At 40.2% G+C, this 21,007-nt stretch overlaps 1 protein-coding gene across 3 annotated transcripts in view; it reads left to right on the top strand.

Moving 5' to 3' along the window:
* Nucleotides 1-21,007, top strand: part of MGAT5 (alpha-1,6-mannosylglycoprotein 6-beta-N-acetylglucosaminyltransferase) — a 335,910-nt gene that overhangs the window by 203,584 nt on the left and 111,319 nt on the right. For all 3 annotated transcript variants that reach the window (XM_030326467.1, XM_030326469.1, XM_030326468.1), the window contains 4 exons: nt 10,429-10,500; nt 12,652-12,813; nt 16,215-16,384; nt 19,682-19,816. In XM_030326467.1, coding sequence (XP_030182327.1) covers nt 10,429-10,500; nt 12,652-12,813; nt 16,215-16,384; nt 19,682-19,816 — 539 coding nt within the window. The remainder of the gene's footprint in view (nt 1-10,428; nt 10,501-12,651; nt 12,814-16,214; nt 16,385-19,681; nt 19,817-21,007) is intronic.

Genomic DNA, 21,007 nt, shown 5'->3' on the forward strand with positions numbered 1-21,007 from the left:
TTAACTTAGCTCTCTGCAGGGCCTTTTACTGCTAACAGATTTTAGGAAATTTAGAATGAATTTCTTTACCTCTCTTGATATTACATTGATAGATGATGCTGATATACCTGACACCCACACAGTTTTCTTCTTCTCTTTACACAGTTATTCTAGCAACTAGCAACTATCATACCCTTCTAGACTTCTTAATTTGTTTGTGCTGTTTTTTTTTTTAAACACTTATGTTGCCTTTGCATGTATAGTTGCTCGGAAATAAGCAAATTACCCAGCGATCGATGGCTGGATCTTAGGATTTATAGAAGCCTGTTGCTTCAAATGCCAATTTGGGCTGGACTAATGAGTGTGTGTGTATGTGTGTGTATGTAGGTGTGTGAGACTCCTTCATGAAGGAACAAAAGAAGCAATTTCATGCCTTACTCATCAATCTGTGTCTTCTATTTCACAAACAACAGGCAGAAAGGTCTTTGCCTCTTTCTGTTTTCCCTTGGCAATATGTAAAACTAATATTGGCTGAGTATGCTATTAACCTTGAGTTTAAATTCAGCGTACTTAATCCCTTGATTAATGCCAAGATTAATGCCCAACAGCAAAGGTTGAAAGCTTAAATGTTTGTGAATGCGAGCATGAAATGAAATCCTAATAACCAGTACAATGATTTGGATTTATGGGCTGTGTTGGCTGCTAGAGATAACTTAGAAATGGTGTTGCATAGACTAATTTGTCAGAGTGGGCAGCGATGAAGAATTGACTGTTTCGGTTGCGGGAGAAAACCTGAATTAAAAAACATAAGTAACATTTTGGGACAGGTCAGGGAGTTCTTTAAAAATATCACTAGACTGTTGCCTGAGAAAACCAACACATACCTTTTAAACATGTAACCATTTGAGATGGGGAATCCCCTTTCTGTGAGATAATATTTCTTGGCAGTAAAGCAGGTGGCAGAAATTTATGATCTTCTTTCTACTTTTTGAGCTCAGCCTTTACTGGTACCTTTTTCATCCGTGTGTTTTCGCTGCTCTTATTACCTGAATTCTAACGCATCCTTAGAAAATTGATTTTTTTAAAACAGTTCCTGAGTCTACAGCTCAGTGTTTGTCAGTCACCCTAACGGATCTGTTGGTTCTGTGGGCTCAGACTCCCCCACAGTCCTCCAGGCTTATCTTCTTGGTGACGCCTCCTGTTGGTAAGTTTCACATACGACATCATTTGTGCTTAGAATTCTTGCTCTGCCTGCCGCCTTAACAAAAATTAGAAGGGAAAATTCCAAGACTGGCAAACCTCACACCAACACCCCTTGGCTCCTTCCTTGAAACCCATGTGTCAGACAGGGCTTCAGTGCAGTCGCCTCCAATTTGTGTTTTGCCAACTTTTCAATACTGTCTCTTGCCATTTCAATTGCATGCCAATAAAATCACTGTAAAATTTTTATGTTTTGAACTTTTTTAATGTGGAAAATTTCAAACATACCAAAGAGAAGAGTATAACAAAGTCCCATGTACCTATGAGTCAGTTCAGCAGTTGTCAATTCATGGCCAATTTCATTTACTCCCTCCGCTGGTTCCATTATTTTGAAGCAAATCCAAAGGTCTTAGGATCTTTGAATGTTTCAAAATGCATCTTTAAGACTCCTTGAAATCCTGAATCTACTCCCAGTGTAACTGATAATAATACCATCTTATATCTAAAATTAACATAATTCCTTAATATCATATAGTCCCAGGTTAGTGTTTGCATTTTCTAGGCAGTCTTGTAAATTAAAGGTTATTTATTTGAACTGGGTTTCAAGCAGTGAGCATACATTAGAATTGTTGGTGTCTCTAAAGTCTCTTTTTAATTTTAGGTTTCCTTCCATCTCTTTCCCCACCCCCTTTTTTTTCTGTTTGTTTGTTTTGTTTTTAAGAAACTTCTTCATTTGTCTTAGTTTGTTATACTCTGAATTCTGATGATTACATCCTTGTGTCATTGTATAATCAGGTTCTTTCCCCATTTTATTTCCTGTAAATTGATAGGTAGGTCTGAGACCTGATCAGAGTCAGACTTAATTTTTTTTTTTTTTTTTTTGCAAAACTTCTCCATGGATGGTATTGTCTACTTCTCTCAGGAGGCATGCAGTGCCCAGTGTCTCTGTTTTTATGATGTTAGCACCTGTTGATGATTGGCACCTGGGTTCATTAATTCATTAGGGGTTCCTTCTTAATATACCAGGAATACTTGATGAGGAGAGGTGACCCCTCCTCTAGTATGTAGTTGCCAGGAGAGGCAGCTCTCATAGGAACCATTGTGTCTCTCTTGGTTTACTAACATCTTCCATTGGGCCAGTATTTTGTTTGTATGCTTTTTGGTTTTATCATTATGAAGTCATTGATTAAAACATACTTGATATGTTCAATCTATTCCAATTATTTTCTTACTGGCTCTCAAACTGCCCTTTCTTTGGCCAACGGGAGCCAATTAATATTGTCTTCTGAATCCTTTTGACATGACTCTGATGGTTTCTAATAGTTTTTATTTATCTAGTATGACAAAATCTTCCAGATTCATCCTACACAATTTCTACCCTAGACCTGAAATTGGCCACTTCTTCAAGAATCACTCATTCCTGTTAGTAGGAGAGCACAGTTTGGGTGCCAGAAGCCTTCATTGCTCTCGGGTTTTGCTGGGTGCTGGCGGATATAACAATGAACAGAAAGGTGAACATTCCTCATTAAGGTTATGTTTTATAGGGGAAGACAGCCAAAAGCAAAAGTAAAATATATATCTTTTAGATTGCAATAAGTGACGTAGAGAAAAATAAGACAGGAGAGGGTACTAAGAAGTGCTTACGAGGAATGATGGTGTCAGTTTTATTTTATTTTTTTAAGGTTTTATTTTTAAGTAATCTCTACACCCATCGTGGGGCTCGAACTTACAACGCCAAGATCAAGAGTCACATGCTCTACCGACTGACACGAGCCAGGTGCTCTGATGGTGTCAGTTTTAGATAGACCAGTAGGGAAATGCCCTACTGAGAAGATGACAGGTTGGTATTTGAGGACCAATTTGAAGGAGGTGAGAGAGTAAGAGGTGCACATGTCTGGCAGAGGTGTTAAGTGGGCAGTGGCAACAATAAGTTTAAAGGTCCTGGGGTGACCATCAACATCCATTATTTATTTATTTTTTAATTTTTTTTAACATTTATTTATTTTTTGAGAGACAGAGACAGAGCATGAGCAGGGGAGGGGCAGAGAGACAGAGAGAGAGACACACAGATTCTGAAGCCAGCTCCAGGCTCTGAGCTGTCAGCACAGAGCCCGACGTGGAGCTTGAACTCACCAACCGCAAGATCATGACCTGAGCCGGAGTCGGATGCTTAACGGACTGAGCCACCCAGGAGCCCCTAACATCCATTATTAAAAACAAGTGCGTGGAAATTAATCTCTGGGGAGATTTTTGTCTCTTGTTCACAGAAATAATGGTGTCTGGCATACATATTTATTGAAAGAAATATTTTATTTAAAGGCTTTTTAAAAAAAAGGCAATAGAAGTTTTATTTGTTCTAACTTCTCCCAGCTATCAACTTTCTAACCTTGAGAAAAATGTGAAATTTGTAGCATTGAAAATCTGTTAAAACATTAAGTTTGAGATGTGAAGCCAGGGGTATTTCCAGCACTTATTAACAATTGAAGATAATACTCTTTCATATTAGACGTATGAGGCGTTGCAGGGGTTCAGATTGGATGGTTAGAATGGAATGGACCAGTTTTATTAGAAGACACAGCTTTTTTGCCCATGTTTTATTCTCACTGTCACTTTAGCATTATTTGCCTGGAACTATGCCTCAGGCAAAATTGCCCATGAACAGAGAAGAGGAACTCTCCCCGTGTTTAGAATGTGACTACTTGTGTAAATTGGGTGCCTTTGGCTATCAAAGTGTGATGCAGCCCAGTGGGTCCAGTTTGCCACTGGGCCTTGCACAGCAGGAAGCATGCCTGGGGACAGCTGGTTGGTCATAGGAAGCATGTCAGTGCATCTCCGTGTGGTTGGCTGCAGAGGAATTCATTTGCTGCCTCTCCTGTGTGAAGGAAGATTGACGCTGCTTCTCCTGCAGTGATTTGGGGTGGATTTTTGAAACTCTATGACATGCTGTCTTTAGCACCTTACTAGTTTTTGGCACGTGGAATACTTACTGTAGCTTTGGTTTAAGTTCTTACCCTTCCCTAACCACCAGAGAACTATGTTGGATTGCTCAGCCCTTGGCTCCCTCTTGCACATTGGAACTTTTTGCTGAAAACATTCCTGCCTCCCTTGATAGGGGGCAATAGTACCGTATTCTAGAAAACACATGAGGCTCCATTGCCTGCCTGGATACAACTACCTATGTTGCCTATAGCTTTCCATCTCGTTCTTCTTCACTGAGATCAAGGGAAAGCCTGTCTCACCTGCCTTGGTTGTATTGTTGGAAGGTTCTCACGAAGTGATGAAAATGGGGAAATGCCACATATGTGGAAAAGCATATCCTCGTGAATATCTTTAGTGCTCAAGTCATGTCTTTGAATTATTCACCACTCAAACTGTGAATATAATTTGCACAAGTAGTGAGTGTTCCAAGGGGGAAAAAAAAAGTAGAGTAAGGACACAGAGTGGCCAAGTATGTGGGTCAGGAAGGCTTCTCTGAAGAGAAGTTAGAGCATAGTGTGGAAGTAAAGGACTGACACACGGAACTCTCTGGAAGGAAGAGTGTTTCAGATGGAAAGAATAGCAAATGCCCAAGTCCTGAGGGTTACCAGGTAAAATACAGGGTACTCAATGATAGTTGAATTTTGGGTAAAGAGTAATTTTTTTAAAACTCTAAGTAGGTGACAAAGACTACATGGGACATACTTGTATTTTAAAAAAATCATTATCTGAAATTCTGATTTAACTGGGTATCCTTCCCCCACCCCCACCCCCAATATATACACATGAATCTGGCAAGATTCCTACCTCTGTGTGAGGTAGGAATGTTCTGTTTGGACTTGCCAGGATGGTCTCATGTGTAGAGAAGGGGGAGTGAGGCAGGCAACGTAAGGATTGAGGTGAAATTCTATAGGATCTCAGTATGAATTCTGTGTTTTATTCTAAGTGCAAGGAGAAAGCCACTGAAGGGTTTGAGTTAGCGTAGGATGTGATCCAATTTAGGCTTTAAAACAATCACTCTTGCTGTACAGAACAGACGTTGGGGGCAAGAGTTGCCAGCAGGGAGCCATTCCTGCTTTCATTGCTTTTATAGCACTTGCCACACAGTAGGAGCAGAGCAAACTTGTTTTGAAGGATTTTATATAAAAGATTTAGGCAATAATATTTTAACATTGAAGACCGTGCTTGCGGGAGTGTAGGACACAGAGGTCTGGTTTCTGTGCACATCACGTGGGGATGAAGCATATAGGCTCTGGGGCAGGACAGATGGCGTCTCAGTCCTCAGCTGTGGGTCCTTCCTGTTCTGTGTCTTCATCTGGCATGATAAGCGGCCTTTCCCAAGGGATTATTTGAAGACCAAATGAGGTAATCAGGTGCTTATCCTAGTGCTTGGCTCCCAGGACAGTATAGCTTTTGTTTTTATCCTTTATTCCCTCACCTGTCCCCCATACACAACCATTTTGAACAAACAGTATGGCCAAAATATTAATCGGCTCAGGTGTTTCATGCAGAGGACCAGTCTGGAGAGCTAAACCACTTATTGATGTGTAGACATCTTTGACCATTTTCATTGGCATTTTAAAACTTGAGAAAGGGGAATGAGTGGGGTAGGGAGTGGGATAGAGAAGTCTTTTTTTTTTTTAAGTATATATCTGAATGAGTAACTTGATTTGATATGTCATCAGTATGACAAATGCATGTATGTATATGTGTGTGCCTATATATGTATAGTCAGTGTATTAAATGAATAGATACATGGTCAACTATATCCTTCAGATATATAATCAACTGGCCCCATAGGATGATGTAAAATTATCTTTTCCAGATCTTAGAGTTTAATCAGTCGGATTACAAGAGGTGAGTGGAGCCAGCTCCTTGATTTTGTAGTTGAGAACACTTAGAAGCCAAGTGGTTTAAGGTTATATGCTAGTTGTTGGTAGAGCTGGGCGCAGAATTCATTTTGGCTAATTCCACATTCAGGGCTCTTTCCCTACTCAGCAGCTATCTGTTCTCCATGAAGGATGACCTTTAAGGATGGCTGTAATGTGTCCCGGTCAGGGGAGAGGCAGGCCGCATTCGTCACCCACCCCTGCAGCTCACTGGTGAGCTTACCTCTGGAAGTCCCCAACCCCTTGGAGCCTTGATTTCCTCACATGTAACCTGGTGATGGTGCCTGTGTCACAGGGCTCTTCAGGGGTTCAAATGATGTAATGCATGCTAGCTTATTTGTTTCTTTCCCCAGAGACCTTCACTTATTATAAACCTTCAGTAAATGTATGCTTGTATAATGTCATTCCTTTAAAAATTATTCTATTAATAAACATTCATTATAAAAAATCATCGTGTGCAGATTAGCATAAAGAAGAAAATGAAAAGCACCCATAACACCATCATCCAGAGATAAGCTCACCTTTCTTATGCACTTTTCTCATTTAATTTTGATTGCACTTACTATCTGAAAAATACAGCATGAAATTCTATATGTCAGTGATCCATTAGAGCAAAACACTTCACATTAATCACAAGAGAAGAGGCTGTAACAGTGTCTCATCATTATTCTTTCAGAAGAGTAGAACGTTACTATAAAGAGTTATACCAGTTATGCATAAATACATGCATCTGTGTGTTAAATCTCCTATTAGTTTTTGCTGTAATCTTACTACTTCTTTTCTCTCTTGGAAGATCTAACTCAAGGGGCACCTGGGTGGCTCAGTCGGTTAAGCATCCAACTTTGGCTCAGGTCATGATCTGGCAGTCTGTGAGTTCGAGCCCCAGGTCCGGTTCTGTGTTGATGGCTCAGAGCCTGGAGCCTGCTTCTGATTGGTTTCTCCCTCTCTCTCTCTCTCTGCCCCTCCCCCGCTCATTTTCTCTATCTCTCTCTCTCTCAAAAGTAACCATTAAAAAAATAAACATATAAAATCTAATTTGAGTTGTAAATGTATCTACCAGCAATTTCTTTTTTCTTAAGTATAATGAATTGTCCATTCTACTACAGACCTTGATAGTAAGCGTGACCTACTTGAGCCGTTGAGGGCCTTTGTTTTTATTCACATTGTGTGTGATTAAGCTGCAAAACCTTCTCAGGTCAAAGAATTTTACATCATTGGGAGGGGACATGTCAAAAATCAAATCAGTTAATTTTGTATCTCCTTATTCCAGAAAGGTGATATATAGATAGGTCCCTCTCTGTGGAATACATTTTAACATTCCAAATTTCTAGCGTGGTTGGTCTTTTTCTGTTTTTCCTTCCTCTTCATTTTGTGGCCTGAAGATAGTGTGCTAAAAAGATTGGTTCTGTGAAAGGAGTTTGCCTTCAAATTGAAGGTTATTTGAGTAATGGTTTGGCTCCTCTATTGATTTTTGTGTGCCTATTGCCATGAACTCAGGTGGTTTTCAGTTCTTAGACGTGCTGTGGTGATTTGCGGACTATCCTTGGAAGTGGGCGTGAGGAAGAGCTCCCCCAGTGCCCAGGAGCCAGGCAGGGGTGGGAGTGGACAGTGCCACATCCTGCGTTCCTGCTCCCAGGGCAAATACAAAATCCTGTCCCAGGGAGGGCCCCCAGGGTCACAGTTAGAAAGGTATGGCCAAAGGAATGGGTGGGAAAAGGGAGCAGGCCGATGCAGGCCCTGAGGGTTCTGAGAACAGAAGAGTTGGTAAGAATGATTTGGACTAGAAATCATCCACAGCAGGAAAGCGGTGGGCTCATGCTGGGGTCCAGCTTTCTTGGTAGGATGCCCTGCTAGGGGGTTAGACTCCTTAAACGGCCCCAGGTAAATCAGGCAGAAAACAAAATTAGGGATTAGGAGGTTGAGTTATTAGCCTTGAGCAAGATTTTCCCTGAGTGTTATTAATGACATTCTTATTTAGGAAAATGTTGCTCATTTGAAGGCTGTTTGTTTCAGTACTTAGAGTTATTGCCAGTACTGGCTTGCTTCCAATCTTGGTAATCCTCTGAGGTTTCAGGGGGAAAAGAAAGTGTTTTTTTCTCCCCATGGAGAAATAGGTTTATGTATAATTTAATTATTTTGTTGGCCAGTCACCCTATCACTGTGTACAAAAACAGCAACCTTAAAACCCCACTATCTTCATTAGGTGTCAAGATGTTCATGATTGGTTTGTCCTCCATTACGAGTGAACATGTAGCAGAAAGATGCCTTGCTAAAAGCTACAATACACTGACTCCATATTCTGCACTTTCAGGGATGCCCTTGAAGCCTTGCAAAATATTACCCAGTGATTTAGAGTAACAAGAAGTGAGATGGGTGATCAGTTTCAAAGAGGAATTAAAGTTTTGAATATTCTGTAGCGAAGTCATATTTCAGAAGATCACTTTGGACAGTATTTTCATCAGAGGGAGTTTTGGAAGATTCTTTTTAGGACGGAAGAGTGAGGAGGGAATGTGTTCTCCTTTATCAGTATCTCGTCTCGCTAATCCCTCTCCTTTCGGTTGACTTTCTTTATTCATCGTCTTGTTTCATCTTTCCCTATTATGCTATTTGTGGGGAAATTTTTTATCCTGACGTGTTGCCGTGAACATTTTGTGACTGACTTAGTGTGAGGCTGACTTCAGATCTGTGCTCTGGTTGCTCGTCATCCTTGTATGAGGACGAAGCTCTCACAATGGAAAATGCTAGCTGTGGTCCATTCGAAGCCTTCACGTTGCAGATATGCTTCATAGCAATGTTTTATTTAGTGCATTTACAAAAATTTAATTTGAATTAAATAATTCATTCTGCTCTAAGAATACAAGGTACAGATGTTTGCACTGCTGCTGGGACCAGCTGAGGCTTCATCTGCTTGCAGGCTGCTTTTCGGCTGATTTTGCCTCATTTTTCACATTTGTGGAGCTCCAGATATTGCTTCTCCTGGTGATATTGCTGTAAGGTCTCCGTAATTAGACACGGGCATCCAAGGCAAGCTAGTATTTTCGTATTTTATGAGTAGAAGCCATTTCAGCTTTCCTCCTGGGGAGTCCTTTTGAGTCTCTGAAGTCATTCACAAATATGGTAGAGTCTAATTTTATGCCACAAGAAAAAAAAGAGAATATTGCTCTTTTCCTATCCAGGGATTCCACCCTCCCCCAAGCTTTGTTCCCCTCCACTTACTGCTTTCACTTCATTTGCAGCGGCAGATGGCTTTATGCAAATCACCCAGTTATTTTGGTCATAGTAAAAATCACCTTGCATTAAGAGCAATTTCTAGATTAGGGAAACTGCTGTGTTTATTTGAAAACATACCCAGGGCTGGAGGGCAGACCATCCCGACCGAGCCTGTGTCACTGACCTCCAAGGCAGTGGCCGTACGTGTACCTGCCTGCTCGCTGGCCCTCCGAGTGCCCCCTGCCCACTTGCTCTGTTCCTACAAGTCCATCTCACCAGAGAAAAATTGTAGAAAAAAATACTTTACATGGCTCTTTCTTAGCCATCTTTAATAATCTCACTGCATATTTGTATGTGGGTAATGTGCCACCTTGGAATTGTATGGCCAGCAAGATTAGTCAGTGCAGTTCTCTTTTTTCTTTTATTAGAAATGGTGATTTTTGCCTACTTTTCTTCCATAACCTTTTTGAAGTAATTTCTGTAAAACCTTTTCCTCTTTCCCCCAACTCTCTCAACTTTTGTGCATTTGACAGAGCAGTCCATCTTCTAGAATGGCTCTCACAAGATTACTGAGGTGTTTTTTTTTTTTAATCCTTTATCCTTTGATCTCTTTCTCCAATAGTTTTTACCATCTTCTTCCTTGAGATGAGATAGTGTGCAGTGAACAGCCAGAAAATGAGGGAAAGCCTTGATCAATTAGCCTTAAACGATCAGCTGCTTTCCTAATTCTGAGATAAAAGATTGAGCTCCGTGCCTAAAATGCCCTGCTGTTTCCTTTCCAGACATGCCACAGCAGATAATGAATCATTCCTGCCTTCCATTCTCATTCCCCTGCAATCTCAGTCTTGTCCCTTTCTGCCGTAAGACCCCCTCTCCTTCTGGTGGAGACACTTGAGGGTTACCCGGTGAAGGAATCAGTCACTGTGAAGTACTTTGAAGGACAGATGTAAAGTGTGGACTGTGGGCTCCACAAGACCTTTGCTATTATTGTTTTGTCTGAGGGGCACCTGTCTCTGTACTACTAGCTGAAATCATGAAAGTCTGACTGATAGTAGTAATAACCACTTAAATGTAGTGCTCACCATGTGCCAGGAAGGGTGCGTGGTGCTTTGTTCATACATGAAATCATTTCCAGGTGAACCAGCATACTTAATGTCTCCGATGTATTTTTCAGGTTGAAAACTGGTGTCCTCATTTACCTTGGAGAGCAAAAAATCCCTATGAAGAAGCTGATCATAATTCATTGGTGAGTTGGGATGTTGGGAACTAGGCTTACAATGTGGTTCTGATGCTAAGTAATATGTGTGAACTCTTCTAGAAATGCCAACTGTAACCTGAAATAATGGTAAACTGAAGAACTTGTAGCCGCAGCCCTGTGCAAATTTGGATGGTCAAATCAGTTAAGCCGTAGTGTCTGTTTATTGAGCAATTCTCTGAGGGTTCCTGAGTGATATGCTACCCATAGGAATAAGACCTGGTGCCAGATGTGGGGGCGCTGTGTGACCTAATGAAGGTGATGGTTGAAAACAATGTCCGCACCTGTGCGAATGCTGAATGACAGTCCGGTGGAAATGAATGTGGAAGTGATGATCTTAGCCTTCAGAGCTTAGGACGGGTCCACAAAGAGACAGTGTCTTTAGAGCTGAATTCCAAATGATGAGTGAGTTCATAGTAGATCAGGGAGAGGAAGGTGTATCTGATGTGCAGCAGAAAGGTGCACGTGCAAGAGTTGGTTTTCAGGGAGTAGAGCATGGTTCAGTGGACGAGGCCATAGGGGTTTGGATGAAGATGGTTTGGGGGAAGATGAGATTGAAAAGATCACGAGTGACTGTGAAAGGTTTTCTGTGCCACCCCAAAAGCTTAAGTCTTTATTCTTTAAACCAGGGATCAGCGGAGTTTTTCGGTAAAAGACCAGATGGTAGGGGCGCCTGGGTGGCTCAGTCGGTTAAGCGGCTGACTTCGGCTCAGGTCATGATCTCGCGGTCTGTGAGTTCTAGCCCCGCGTCGGGCTCTGTGCTGACAGCTCAGAGTCTGGAGCCTGCTTCAGATTCTGTGTCTCCCTCTCTCTGTCCCTCCCCTGTTCAAGCTGTGTCTCTTCCTGTCTCAAAAATAAATAAACGTTAAAAAAAATTTTTTTTAAAAAGACCAGATGGTAAATATGTTCATCTTACCAGGCTGTAAGGTCTCTGTTGGAATGGCTTAGTTCTGACCTTGAGTGCAGAGGGCAGCATAGACAGGATATAAATGAGCAGGCATGGCCATGTTCCAGTGGAACTTTAGGTTACCAAAATAGGCAGCAAGAAGGATGAGGATCTGGCCCCCAAGCCACAGTTTGCTGACCCATGCTGTAGACCGTGAGAATCTTGGGAGATGGCTGGGTCAAGGAGGGATCAGGTGAGTTTTGAGAATGAAGTGTGATGACTCTTGAGAGAGGGAGTTAGCATGTTCTACATGTTAGATGAAATAAATACAAGTGTTACTGTTTTTCTGTTGTTTCAGTCACTGGTTGTATCCAACTACATTAGAAAAATGTTCTTCCTGGCTTTTAAATTATTCTGTCCTGAATTTTAAATTTTATTTATTTATTTTTAAATTTTTTTAAATGTTTATTTATTTTTGAGAGAGAGAGACAGAGACAGAGTATGAGTGGGGGAGGGGCAGAGAGAGAGGGAGACACAGAATCCGAAGCAGGTTCCAGGCTCTGAGCTGTCAGCACACAGCCAGAAGCGGGGCTTGAACTCACACACTGCAAGATTATGACCTGAGCCGAAGTCGGGTGCTTAACCGACTGAGCCACCCAGGTGCCCCCTGAATTTTAAATTTTATTTAGCTGTGGTAGGAAAATGGTATTCCTGGCTTTAAAGTCCTTAGAAAATAATGAACTTTTGTTTGTTTGGGACTGGGACAAAACTGTAAGATGAGCATTTGTCCCCTGCTTAACTTTGTGGACACAAGAAGGCTTTTTGGCACCCCCATAATGCCAACAAGCCTGTTATGAATTGATTTTACTTTTTCCTGGAGTCTGCTGCCTCCCAGTTGATCCAAGGGGTGATAAATTCGGGTGTGGAGAATTTCAGGGTACATCAAGCATACCATTTGTAAAAAAAAATAAAATAAAAAGGCATTTTAATATAACTCAGGGCTTTGCAATGACTGTGCTGCCTTTCTCAATTTCTAATTCTTTAATGATGTCCCTTACAGCATATCAGCAGTCAGGGGCCTTTAATTTGTAATCCTGGGGCCTTAAAGCAAAGCTGTGCAGCAGACAAGCCTCACTTTTGAAGCCCTATATTTAATTGACTATCTCTTTCAAGTTTTCAAATGTCACATCATGACAACTATTATGCTTTCTGACTTTTTATCTTCTGTTCATTTTTTATTAAATTTCTGTTTCTAGGCGGAAATCCGTACAGATTTTAATATTCTCTACAGCATGATGAAAAAGCATGAAGAATTCCGGTGGATGAGACTCCGGATCCGGCGAATGGCTGATGCATGGATCCAAGCAATCAAGTCCCTGGCAGAAAAGCAGAATCTTGAAAAGAGAAAGCGGAAGAAAGTGAGCTTCTGATTAATTCAGTTCAGTTAGATGCCAGTTTTCTTTTAAAATCGGATTTTGCTTGGAAACAAGACTAAGAGGAATGTCATGTCTCCAATGATATTCCCTCAGGGCGAATCTGCTCAGTGTCTTGTACAGCCATTTTTGGGCTTTCCTCTCCCCAGTTAAAATAATCCTGCTTACCAGGGACCGGCACACATGTTCCTTGGGTGAAGCCAAGCAGGAATCTCTGCCTGTAAGATTTCCCTCTGAACCATCCTGACTGTCTCCTCCTGTGGCATCAGGAGACTTAACCCTCTTGGCTCTACCCAGGTACAGCCTTGGAGAGCAGGCTGTTCCATTATAATGGCAGTCTCCTGTTTGGGGTATTTGTCAGTTCTGGGGTTTGGGCAACTGGTAAGTTCCACTGCTGCTACGTTGGGTTGGTACTTGGGCTTATCTTCCTGAGAGAGAGAGATGCTGTCAATTAAACTAGAGGCAGTTTGTTTGAAGTTCATGAGGACTTGATTCGAAAACCTCTGGAATAACCCTGAGCGTGAAAGATTTTATACCCTGTTAGTTATAGGTTCAGTGGCCTTGGCTTTAGATTAACTGTTCAGATGACAAACAGCAGAGCAAATTAAACAGTCTTTAGTATCCGCATATAAAAATTAATTAAAAATGACTTTGGTATTCCTAATTTGACTAATTTGATATCCTCAAGAAAAGGAAATACAGATGAACTTGCGGAACCCCAAGTCATACTTTATTGCTTCCATTTAGTTTAGATTCCTTGAGTTTATGAGACAGCAGTTCCAAATGTTCAGGTACCAAATAGTCCTCTGTAGAAGAGTCTGAGGTCCAAATTCCAGGTGAGCTGTGAGAAATAGAGTATTTTTATATAATCCTATGCAATAATCTCTAGGATATATTGTTGGAGGAATAAATATTAGGTGGAGAAATGTGAACATTATTTTTAAAAGGAAGAATTGTATATATCTGTATACCTACAAGTATACGTAAAGTTTTGTACATACGCACACATGACCTATATATAGTATTACATTTATGCTTCCTCATCTTGTTAAAAATAGAAGGATAAACTTTTTATCCTTTAATTTTAATGAAATTAAAAATAAAGGAGATGGATAATGGTGTTGGTTACACAACATTGTAGATGTATTCAATGCCACTCACCTATACACTTAAAAATTATTAAAACGTTAAATTTTGTGTTAGCATATGTTGTACCACAATAAAAAGGGTCAAATATGGGGAAAGAGGGACTAGCATGGAGGCATAGAAACTAGATTTATCTAAACACATCTTACTTTGTAGATTTGGTGCTAGAAGCATTTTACATGGTGTAAAACAAAATTTCACTACAAGAAAACCGTACCTAAAAATTACTAGGAAAAGAAAACATGAACTGACTACATACTCAGTTTTGCAGTAAACACACGGAGAAGGGCTGTTCTTAGTGACTAGAGCACAGTCAGCATGTCTGAAGGAGTATCACAAAGGACCAAAAAACTGCAAAATATTTTAAGAGTTTTACTAATTGTGTAATTGGTGATGGTGTAGATATTCTCATTGTGAATCCCTTGAGCATATTAGAATAAAGCAAAATACTTATGTTAGTATCCTTGAGAAGTGGGATTTTCAGTGTGGGAGAGAGGAAATAACATATGTAAGGTAATGTTGTGTAAAGATCCTATAATCCTGAGTTTGAAGGGGAAGTACCAGAATGAATTTATGATTTGTTTTATCCTGGAGGAGACATAAATTTCCAGCTATGTCCATCGAAAAAGGCTATGGACACTGATCAACCAGAGTCCCCTAGTCTCTAGACCTTGAACTTTGGATATCATCTCCACTGGATGGAGGTTCCAAGAGGTTCTTGGAAAAATTGTTGGTGAAGGTCTGAGATAGAAGTTGTACATGATGAGCTTGGGACACCTGTCATACCAGAGAGCAAAGTAACTCTCCAAGCCTACTAGAACTATGTCAGAAGAACTTAGAAGCCAACTTGAACAGCCTCCCATTGGCAAGAAGGGACAATGTGATAATCCATAAGGATTATAACTACGGTTTATTGAAACACACCAAATATACTTCTATCCATGATTTGATAATGACACCTTTAAAAAATTTCACTGATGGTCTTTAGAGTATGCTAAAGAGCAAATTGGTAATTAAAAAACCGGTAAGTGAAGGGCAAGAGTCAAGTATTTACCAGGCTTTTTCTATGTAAACTGTACTTCAACAGAACCAAATAGTTGATGGAGAGGGGGATGTTTTAGCTAGTAAGTACAGAAGGAGTGATAGAATATGACCATTTTGCGACCCCTGTGGATTAATGCATCTAGTTAGTGATCATCAGTAGCTGCTAACATCACCAGAGACACACGATGTCCCCACTGGCGGAAGTACACAGCACTACCAATGCAGTAGTATTGCCAGAAGCATCCAATGTGAGTTTGATCAGGCCTGCAGATCTAATTACTAATTTACTATAAATACAAGGGATGGAAGAGTCTGGTGTATAATCAGCAAAATCCAAAGTGTAAGAGACTCTACTGGAAATACTACCCAGTCCCTTGGACAAATAAATGACAACTCTCCCCACCCCCAAAGGATGGGGTTAAAGAAGCCTAAGACGTAAATGAGACAATTAACAGTTTATGTGCTTTATTTGACTTCTGACTCTAAAAACTGCCCTTGGGAGAAAAAAAAAAAAAAAAGGAACAGTTGAGGAAGTATAAACATTAGCCGGAAAATGAATGATATCAAGGAATTAATAGTTTTTTAGGGGTGATAGTGATGTTACCGTTATATTTTTAACTGAAGATTTTTTCCTTCTAGAGATACAAACTGAAATATTTGCAGATGAAAGGGTATCTTCTCTAGGATTTGCTTCACCATAAGCTATAGTGGTTGGGAGAAAATGAAGGGTATACATTAAATAAGATTTGCCATAAGTTAATAACTGTGAAATTTATGTGATGAGTATGTTGGAATTGACTACATTGTCATGTCTGATTTGGGATATGTTTGAAATTTTTTATGTTAAAACCTTAAAAATATCCCAGCTGTGGGGAAAAAAAAAAAAAAACCAATATTGTTAAAACGATATTTTATTGCTCTGGCTTACTCTCCATTAATTCTGATTCTCCAAATATATCCTTATTTTTCAAAACAGATTGTCCATATCTCCTATTCATAGCCATAGAAAGGGCAGTAGTGACTTTATTTCCTTCCATTTTTGGGGTACTTTCTAGAAAAATGTTACGGCACATTATTTCATTAGAACGTAAACAATACTTTAGAATTGGTTGATTGCTTTTGGTGTGTTACTATGGAGTTTGTACTCGGTTCAGTAGGAATCAATATATGCCTCTCCTTTGTTTTGTTTTTTTCAGGTCCTTGTTCACCTGGGACTCCTGACTAAGGAATCTGGATTTAAGATAGCAGAGACAGCTTTCAGTGGTGGCCCTCTTGGTGAATTAGTTCAGTGGAGTGATTTAATTACATCTCTGTACTTACTGGGCCATGACATTAGGATTTCAGCTTCACTGGCTGAGCTCAAGGAGTAAGGAGATTACTTTTCAATTTTAAAATCAGAATACAAAAAAGAAATTGTAAACTCTTAAAGCCCTCTATTAGTGTGTAATTTCTTGTGGAGGAAAATGAAAGTGATAATTCACTAAACAGGAGATAAGAAGATTATTTTCAGGAGCTAAATACATACACTGTGAAAAAGATAATATGTTTTCATTGTAGCTGCAGGCTCCAGAGGCTTCATAAATGAATGCCAGAAAATTCAAACTAAGGAGCTTATTCTTTGCTATTACAGGTGCTTCCAACATGTGCACCAGAAAACATTATTGACTTTCCTAATTCCCTGTCTCTTGCTGAAATTCATACCACTCCCTACTCAACTTCAAGCTTTCTAAATCTTACAACAGAGCAGGTTCCTTTTTTATAATTTAATTTGGGTAGAATGAGTTTCTTGAAAGCTCTGATTCCATCCTTTTTTTCAGTAAAGCCAACTTTCTAGTCTGACTCTGTTCACTCTACCTGGCTTTTCTGTTTCACTGAAACCTACTTCTGGCTTTAGCCCTCTCTTAATCTCTTTTTAGATTGACACAGCTGGCTAGGCAGGAATGCTTATAACCCCCTTGGAGGGGGTTATCCAAAAGCTATCCCTTTTGGATAGCTGCTCACGGAGACTTTCTACCCAGCAGCCAAGTGGTTGTGTTGCAGTGTCAAATGTTCCAGATGAAATGCCTTGAGAGAACATTCTAGAGCTGGAAGGGTGTTAAAATATATCCCACCCTGCATCTACTTTATTGTCCAGGGTACTGATGCCCGGAGAGGCCACATGTGTTAGGTCCAAAGTCCACACACCTGATACATGGCAGTGTTGAGGTGAAAGCAGTAATATCAGCAAGATGATACAGTGTCATATTTTAAATGAGTTCTATATGCTAAAACCATGATAAGGGCATTAGTGTAGTGTCAACAGTTATGACAACTGGAATATTGATGATGACTGGTAACAGCCAACATTTGTCAAGCACCTACTGTGCATCAGATACTGAGCATTTCATGTATTCTATATTACTCAGCCCTTAGCACAAACTTTTGGAAATAAGTGTCATTGCTTTCTGCATTTCAAAGATGAGGAAACTAAGGTTTTCAAGGTCACGTGGAAAACATGTGAGAGAGCTAGGATTTGAGTTTTATCCTATGACTGTGTTCTTGACCACTGTACTACAATGCTTCTTTCGGATCTAGATCAACCTGAGATCTTCTGAACCCCTAAACACCACCCTTGTCCCTTCCATGTGCTGCCTCCTGCTTACTTTAAAACATGTTGTGTACATGACCCATGAAGTAGATGCATTCGTACATTCAGTAGTCGTTCATTAGTGCTCTCTGTGCACTAGTTCTTGCTCTGGGATGTAAGGAGATGACCAGCATGTGTTCAAGGAAATGCCAATCTTTTGGTAATCACAGCTAATATATTATAGAATAATTACACTAATTGCACTGTGATTAGTACTAATTGAGGCATGAATGCTAGAATGTAAGCCAAGGGAGTGCAGAAACTGAATATTGCTCACTATGGTGTATGTGGCACCTAGAATAGTGCCTGGCACCCATTGGATGCTCGTGACTATTTACTGAGCAAATGAGAGATGGGGTGAATGAATGAATGAATGAATGGGTGAATAAATGGAGAATGTGGGATCCCTAGGGACAATTGCTTCCTAGGGAGATCAGAAAAGGCTTAATAAGGGCCTACCAGGCAGAGACTTAATTTGTTGGTCAAGAAGTCTATAGAGGTCTTTAAGCATTGGTGATGGGACCAGATGTGTTTTATTTAAGAAGAGAATTATGGGTGCGACATAGAGCAGCGGTTCCTGAATATGCCTGCACATTAGAATCACCTGGGGATCTTTATAGACTCCCAGAGCCCAGACTATGTCCCAGACTAATTAAATCACAATCTTTGGGGATAGGACACAGGCATGAGTATCTTGATGTCTCCAGGTAATGCCAATGTGCAGACAAGTTTGGGAACCCCTAAAGAGACAAGGTGGACCAGGAGTCTACCAACTCTGGCTCAGCGGGCCAAATGCAGTCCTCTGCCTGTTTTTGTTACTAAGTTTCCATGGGAACACAGCCACACAGATTGTTTGTTTATGTATTGCTTAAGACTGCTTTTATTCTATGAGGGCCGAGTTGTATAGTTGAGGCAGAGAACATGTGGTCTGCAAAGATGAGAGGATTCACTACCTGGCTGTGTACAGAAGTATTTTCAAATTCTCAGGAAGAAATACACAGCCTTGTAAGGTCAGTAGGCCAGATGACAGGCGAAGGGTGCCTGAAGCAGTGTCAGTGTGGAGCTGCAGAGCAGAGCCCTCCTTTGAAGTAGGACTGCCATAATTCGGTGAAGGACAGTTATGGGGTGTGGGCAGGGATAAAAGGCACCAGTGATGACTGATGTTTGGGTGAATGGCAGTGTAGTTTGGTTAGCACTTTTTTCTCCCGCGTCTGAAGTTGGCATACAATCAGGTACGTGGGTGCTCTCAATGCAAGGGTGGGTTTCTATGGATGGGTGAGGAGATGGGTGGATGGAAGAAAGGGTAGTGAAAAACCATAAGCCATGGTGCCAGGTATGTAATACAGTCTACTTGGAAGGAAAATTTGACACAGAAAAAAAATAGGAAACAATATAAGACAGTATAGAAGTTTATATTGTAGCAGCTAGAAATGGACATTTAGGAGGTCAGTATGGTCTGGAGTAATGAGAACAGATTATGTGGGGGAAAGTGAGAGTCACAACTCAACGAGTATCTGATATACATTAGGCACTTTCTACTTAATGCCTCATGTAACCACCCAAAGAATATCTGACAGGTTGCTATCTTACTGTCTTTTCTGTAACAAATCCTGTTTTGTGGTAGGTTGGGGTTTTTTTGTTTGTTTGTTTTTGATGAGAAGGAAAGACCCAGAGAAGTTAGTGACTTGTCTGAAATCTCACAGCTGCTAGTGGATTTAGATAGTAGAGACAGATTCAGAGCCAGCTCTTCCTTAGTTTCAAAGTGTGTGTGTGTGTGTGTGTGTGTGTGTGTGTGTGTGTGTGTGTGCGCGCGTGTGTGTGTGCCTCACTATTTGCTTTTGCCAGAGTCAGAATCTGGGCTCTGGATAGGCCTTGATGAGTGGGTAGAATTTGGATAGGCAGCAGATTGAGACAGGCTATGCCATCCTCCCCGACAAAATTCTTGGGAGGTATATTTGGGTATTAATGTTGCTAAGTGTAGTTAGCTTGAAATAAATTATTTTTTTTTATGTTTCCTCTCTTGTGCCCTTTTCCTAGAATAATGAAGAAGGTTGTAGGAAACCGATCTGGCTGCCCAACTGTAGGAGACAGAATCGTTGAGCTCATTTATATTGATATTGTGGGACTTGCTCAATTCAAGAAAACTCTTGGACCATCCTGGGTGCACTACCAGTAAGTGCTACATGCTGTCCTAAAGTTTATAGAGCTATTTTATTTTTTATTTTTTTAACAAGGGTAACATGGTTACAGACAGAAAAAGCTTATCAAATATTATCTTTTGGATAGTGTGGAGCGGGTTTCTCATTCCTAATTGAAATTCAGATTTTCCACAGTGACTTTATACTTTCAAAGGCTATTCATTCTTTTCACTGATTTCTTTTAGAGAACAGAAAGGGTCCAACTTCCTCTTTACCTTCCCTGATGCTCAGCTTACCTCTCTCAGTGTGCCTACGCCATTCTCATTTGTTTAAGTAACAATTCGGATAAAACGTGGAAAATGTCACTTCTTGTGCTCCTCAGATTTGATAGGATGACTCATTTCTCTTCGCCTTTCCCTCATCAGTTGTCATTTTTGGAAGAGAAAGCTGTGAATACGTTGTCTGAATGCTGGGGTCTTGCGCTTTTTAGGACAAGACCCCTGCTGAGCATGACTTGAGTGCACGTCTTTATCACTTCAGAGAAGAACCCATTGTTCTCTGCAGTGTGGGAGTGGGGCCGTGTTTTTTTGTTTGAAATGATTTTACATCGTGCACAAGCATGGCACTAAATAACAGTGAATTACATAATGAAGTTTACCAATTTTTCCATTTTCTTCCAATCTTTCTAAAAAAGGTTTAGTTTGATGCTACCATACCTCCAGCATGTCTTGTAACACTTACGTGCATTTTTAACAAAATGAGTGTAGCTGTAAGTTTCAGCCTTAGGCAAAGTATCCAGTTTGAATTTAATAATAATTTTTGAAGAAGCATGCTTTTTTTGTTAGCTTCCACTTACTACAGCTGGTACTGACTTTTATTTATGGTCTCTCAAAGTTTACAATAAATGTAAATAAACATCATATTTTATTTAATGGTGTCAGTGGTACCTAAATTTGGTTAAAAAGCATGATGTTAGTACCACTTGACTGATAGTGAATGTTGATCTACAGTTTAAACCAAATTCCTAAGAAAACATTTGGAAAATCTTTCAATTAGCATGACTTAGAAATTCCTCCATGTGTTTCTTTTTTATTGTTTTTGGGTAAAGAGATGTTTTGATGTGTTCTTCTAACTTAACCAGTAATTGAATCCTTAACGACTTGAACTAGGTCTGTTTCAGGTTAGTTTCTAGTTTAACATTATTTATTAACTTTAAGCTTATGTC

The sequence above is a fragment of the Lynx canadensis genome, chromosome C1, assembly GCF_007474595.2.
Source record: "Lynx canadensis isolate LIC74 chromosome C1, mLynCan4.pri.v2, whole genome shotgun sequence".
Classification (NCBI taxonomy): Eukaryota; Metazoa; Chordata; class Mammalia; order Carnivora; family Felidae; genus Lynx; species Lynx canadensis.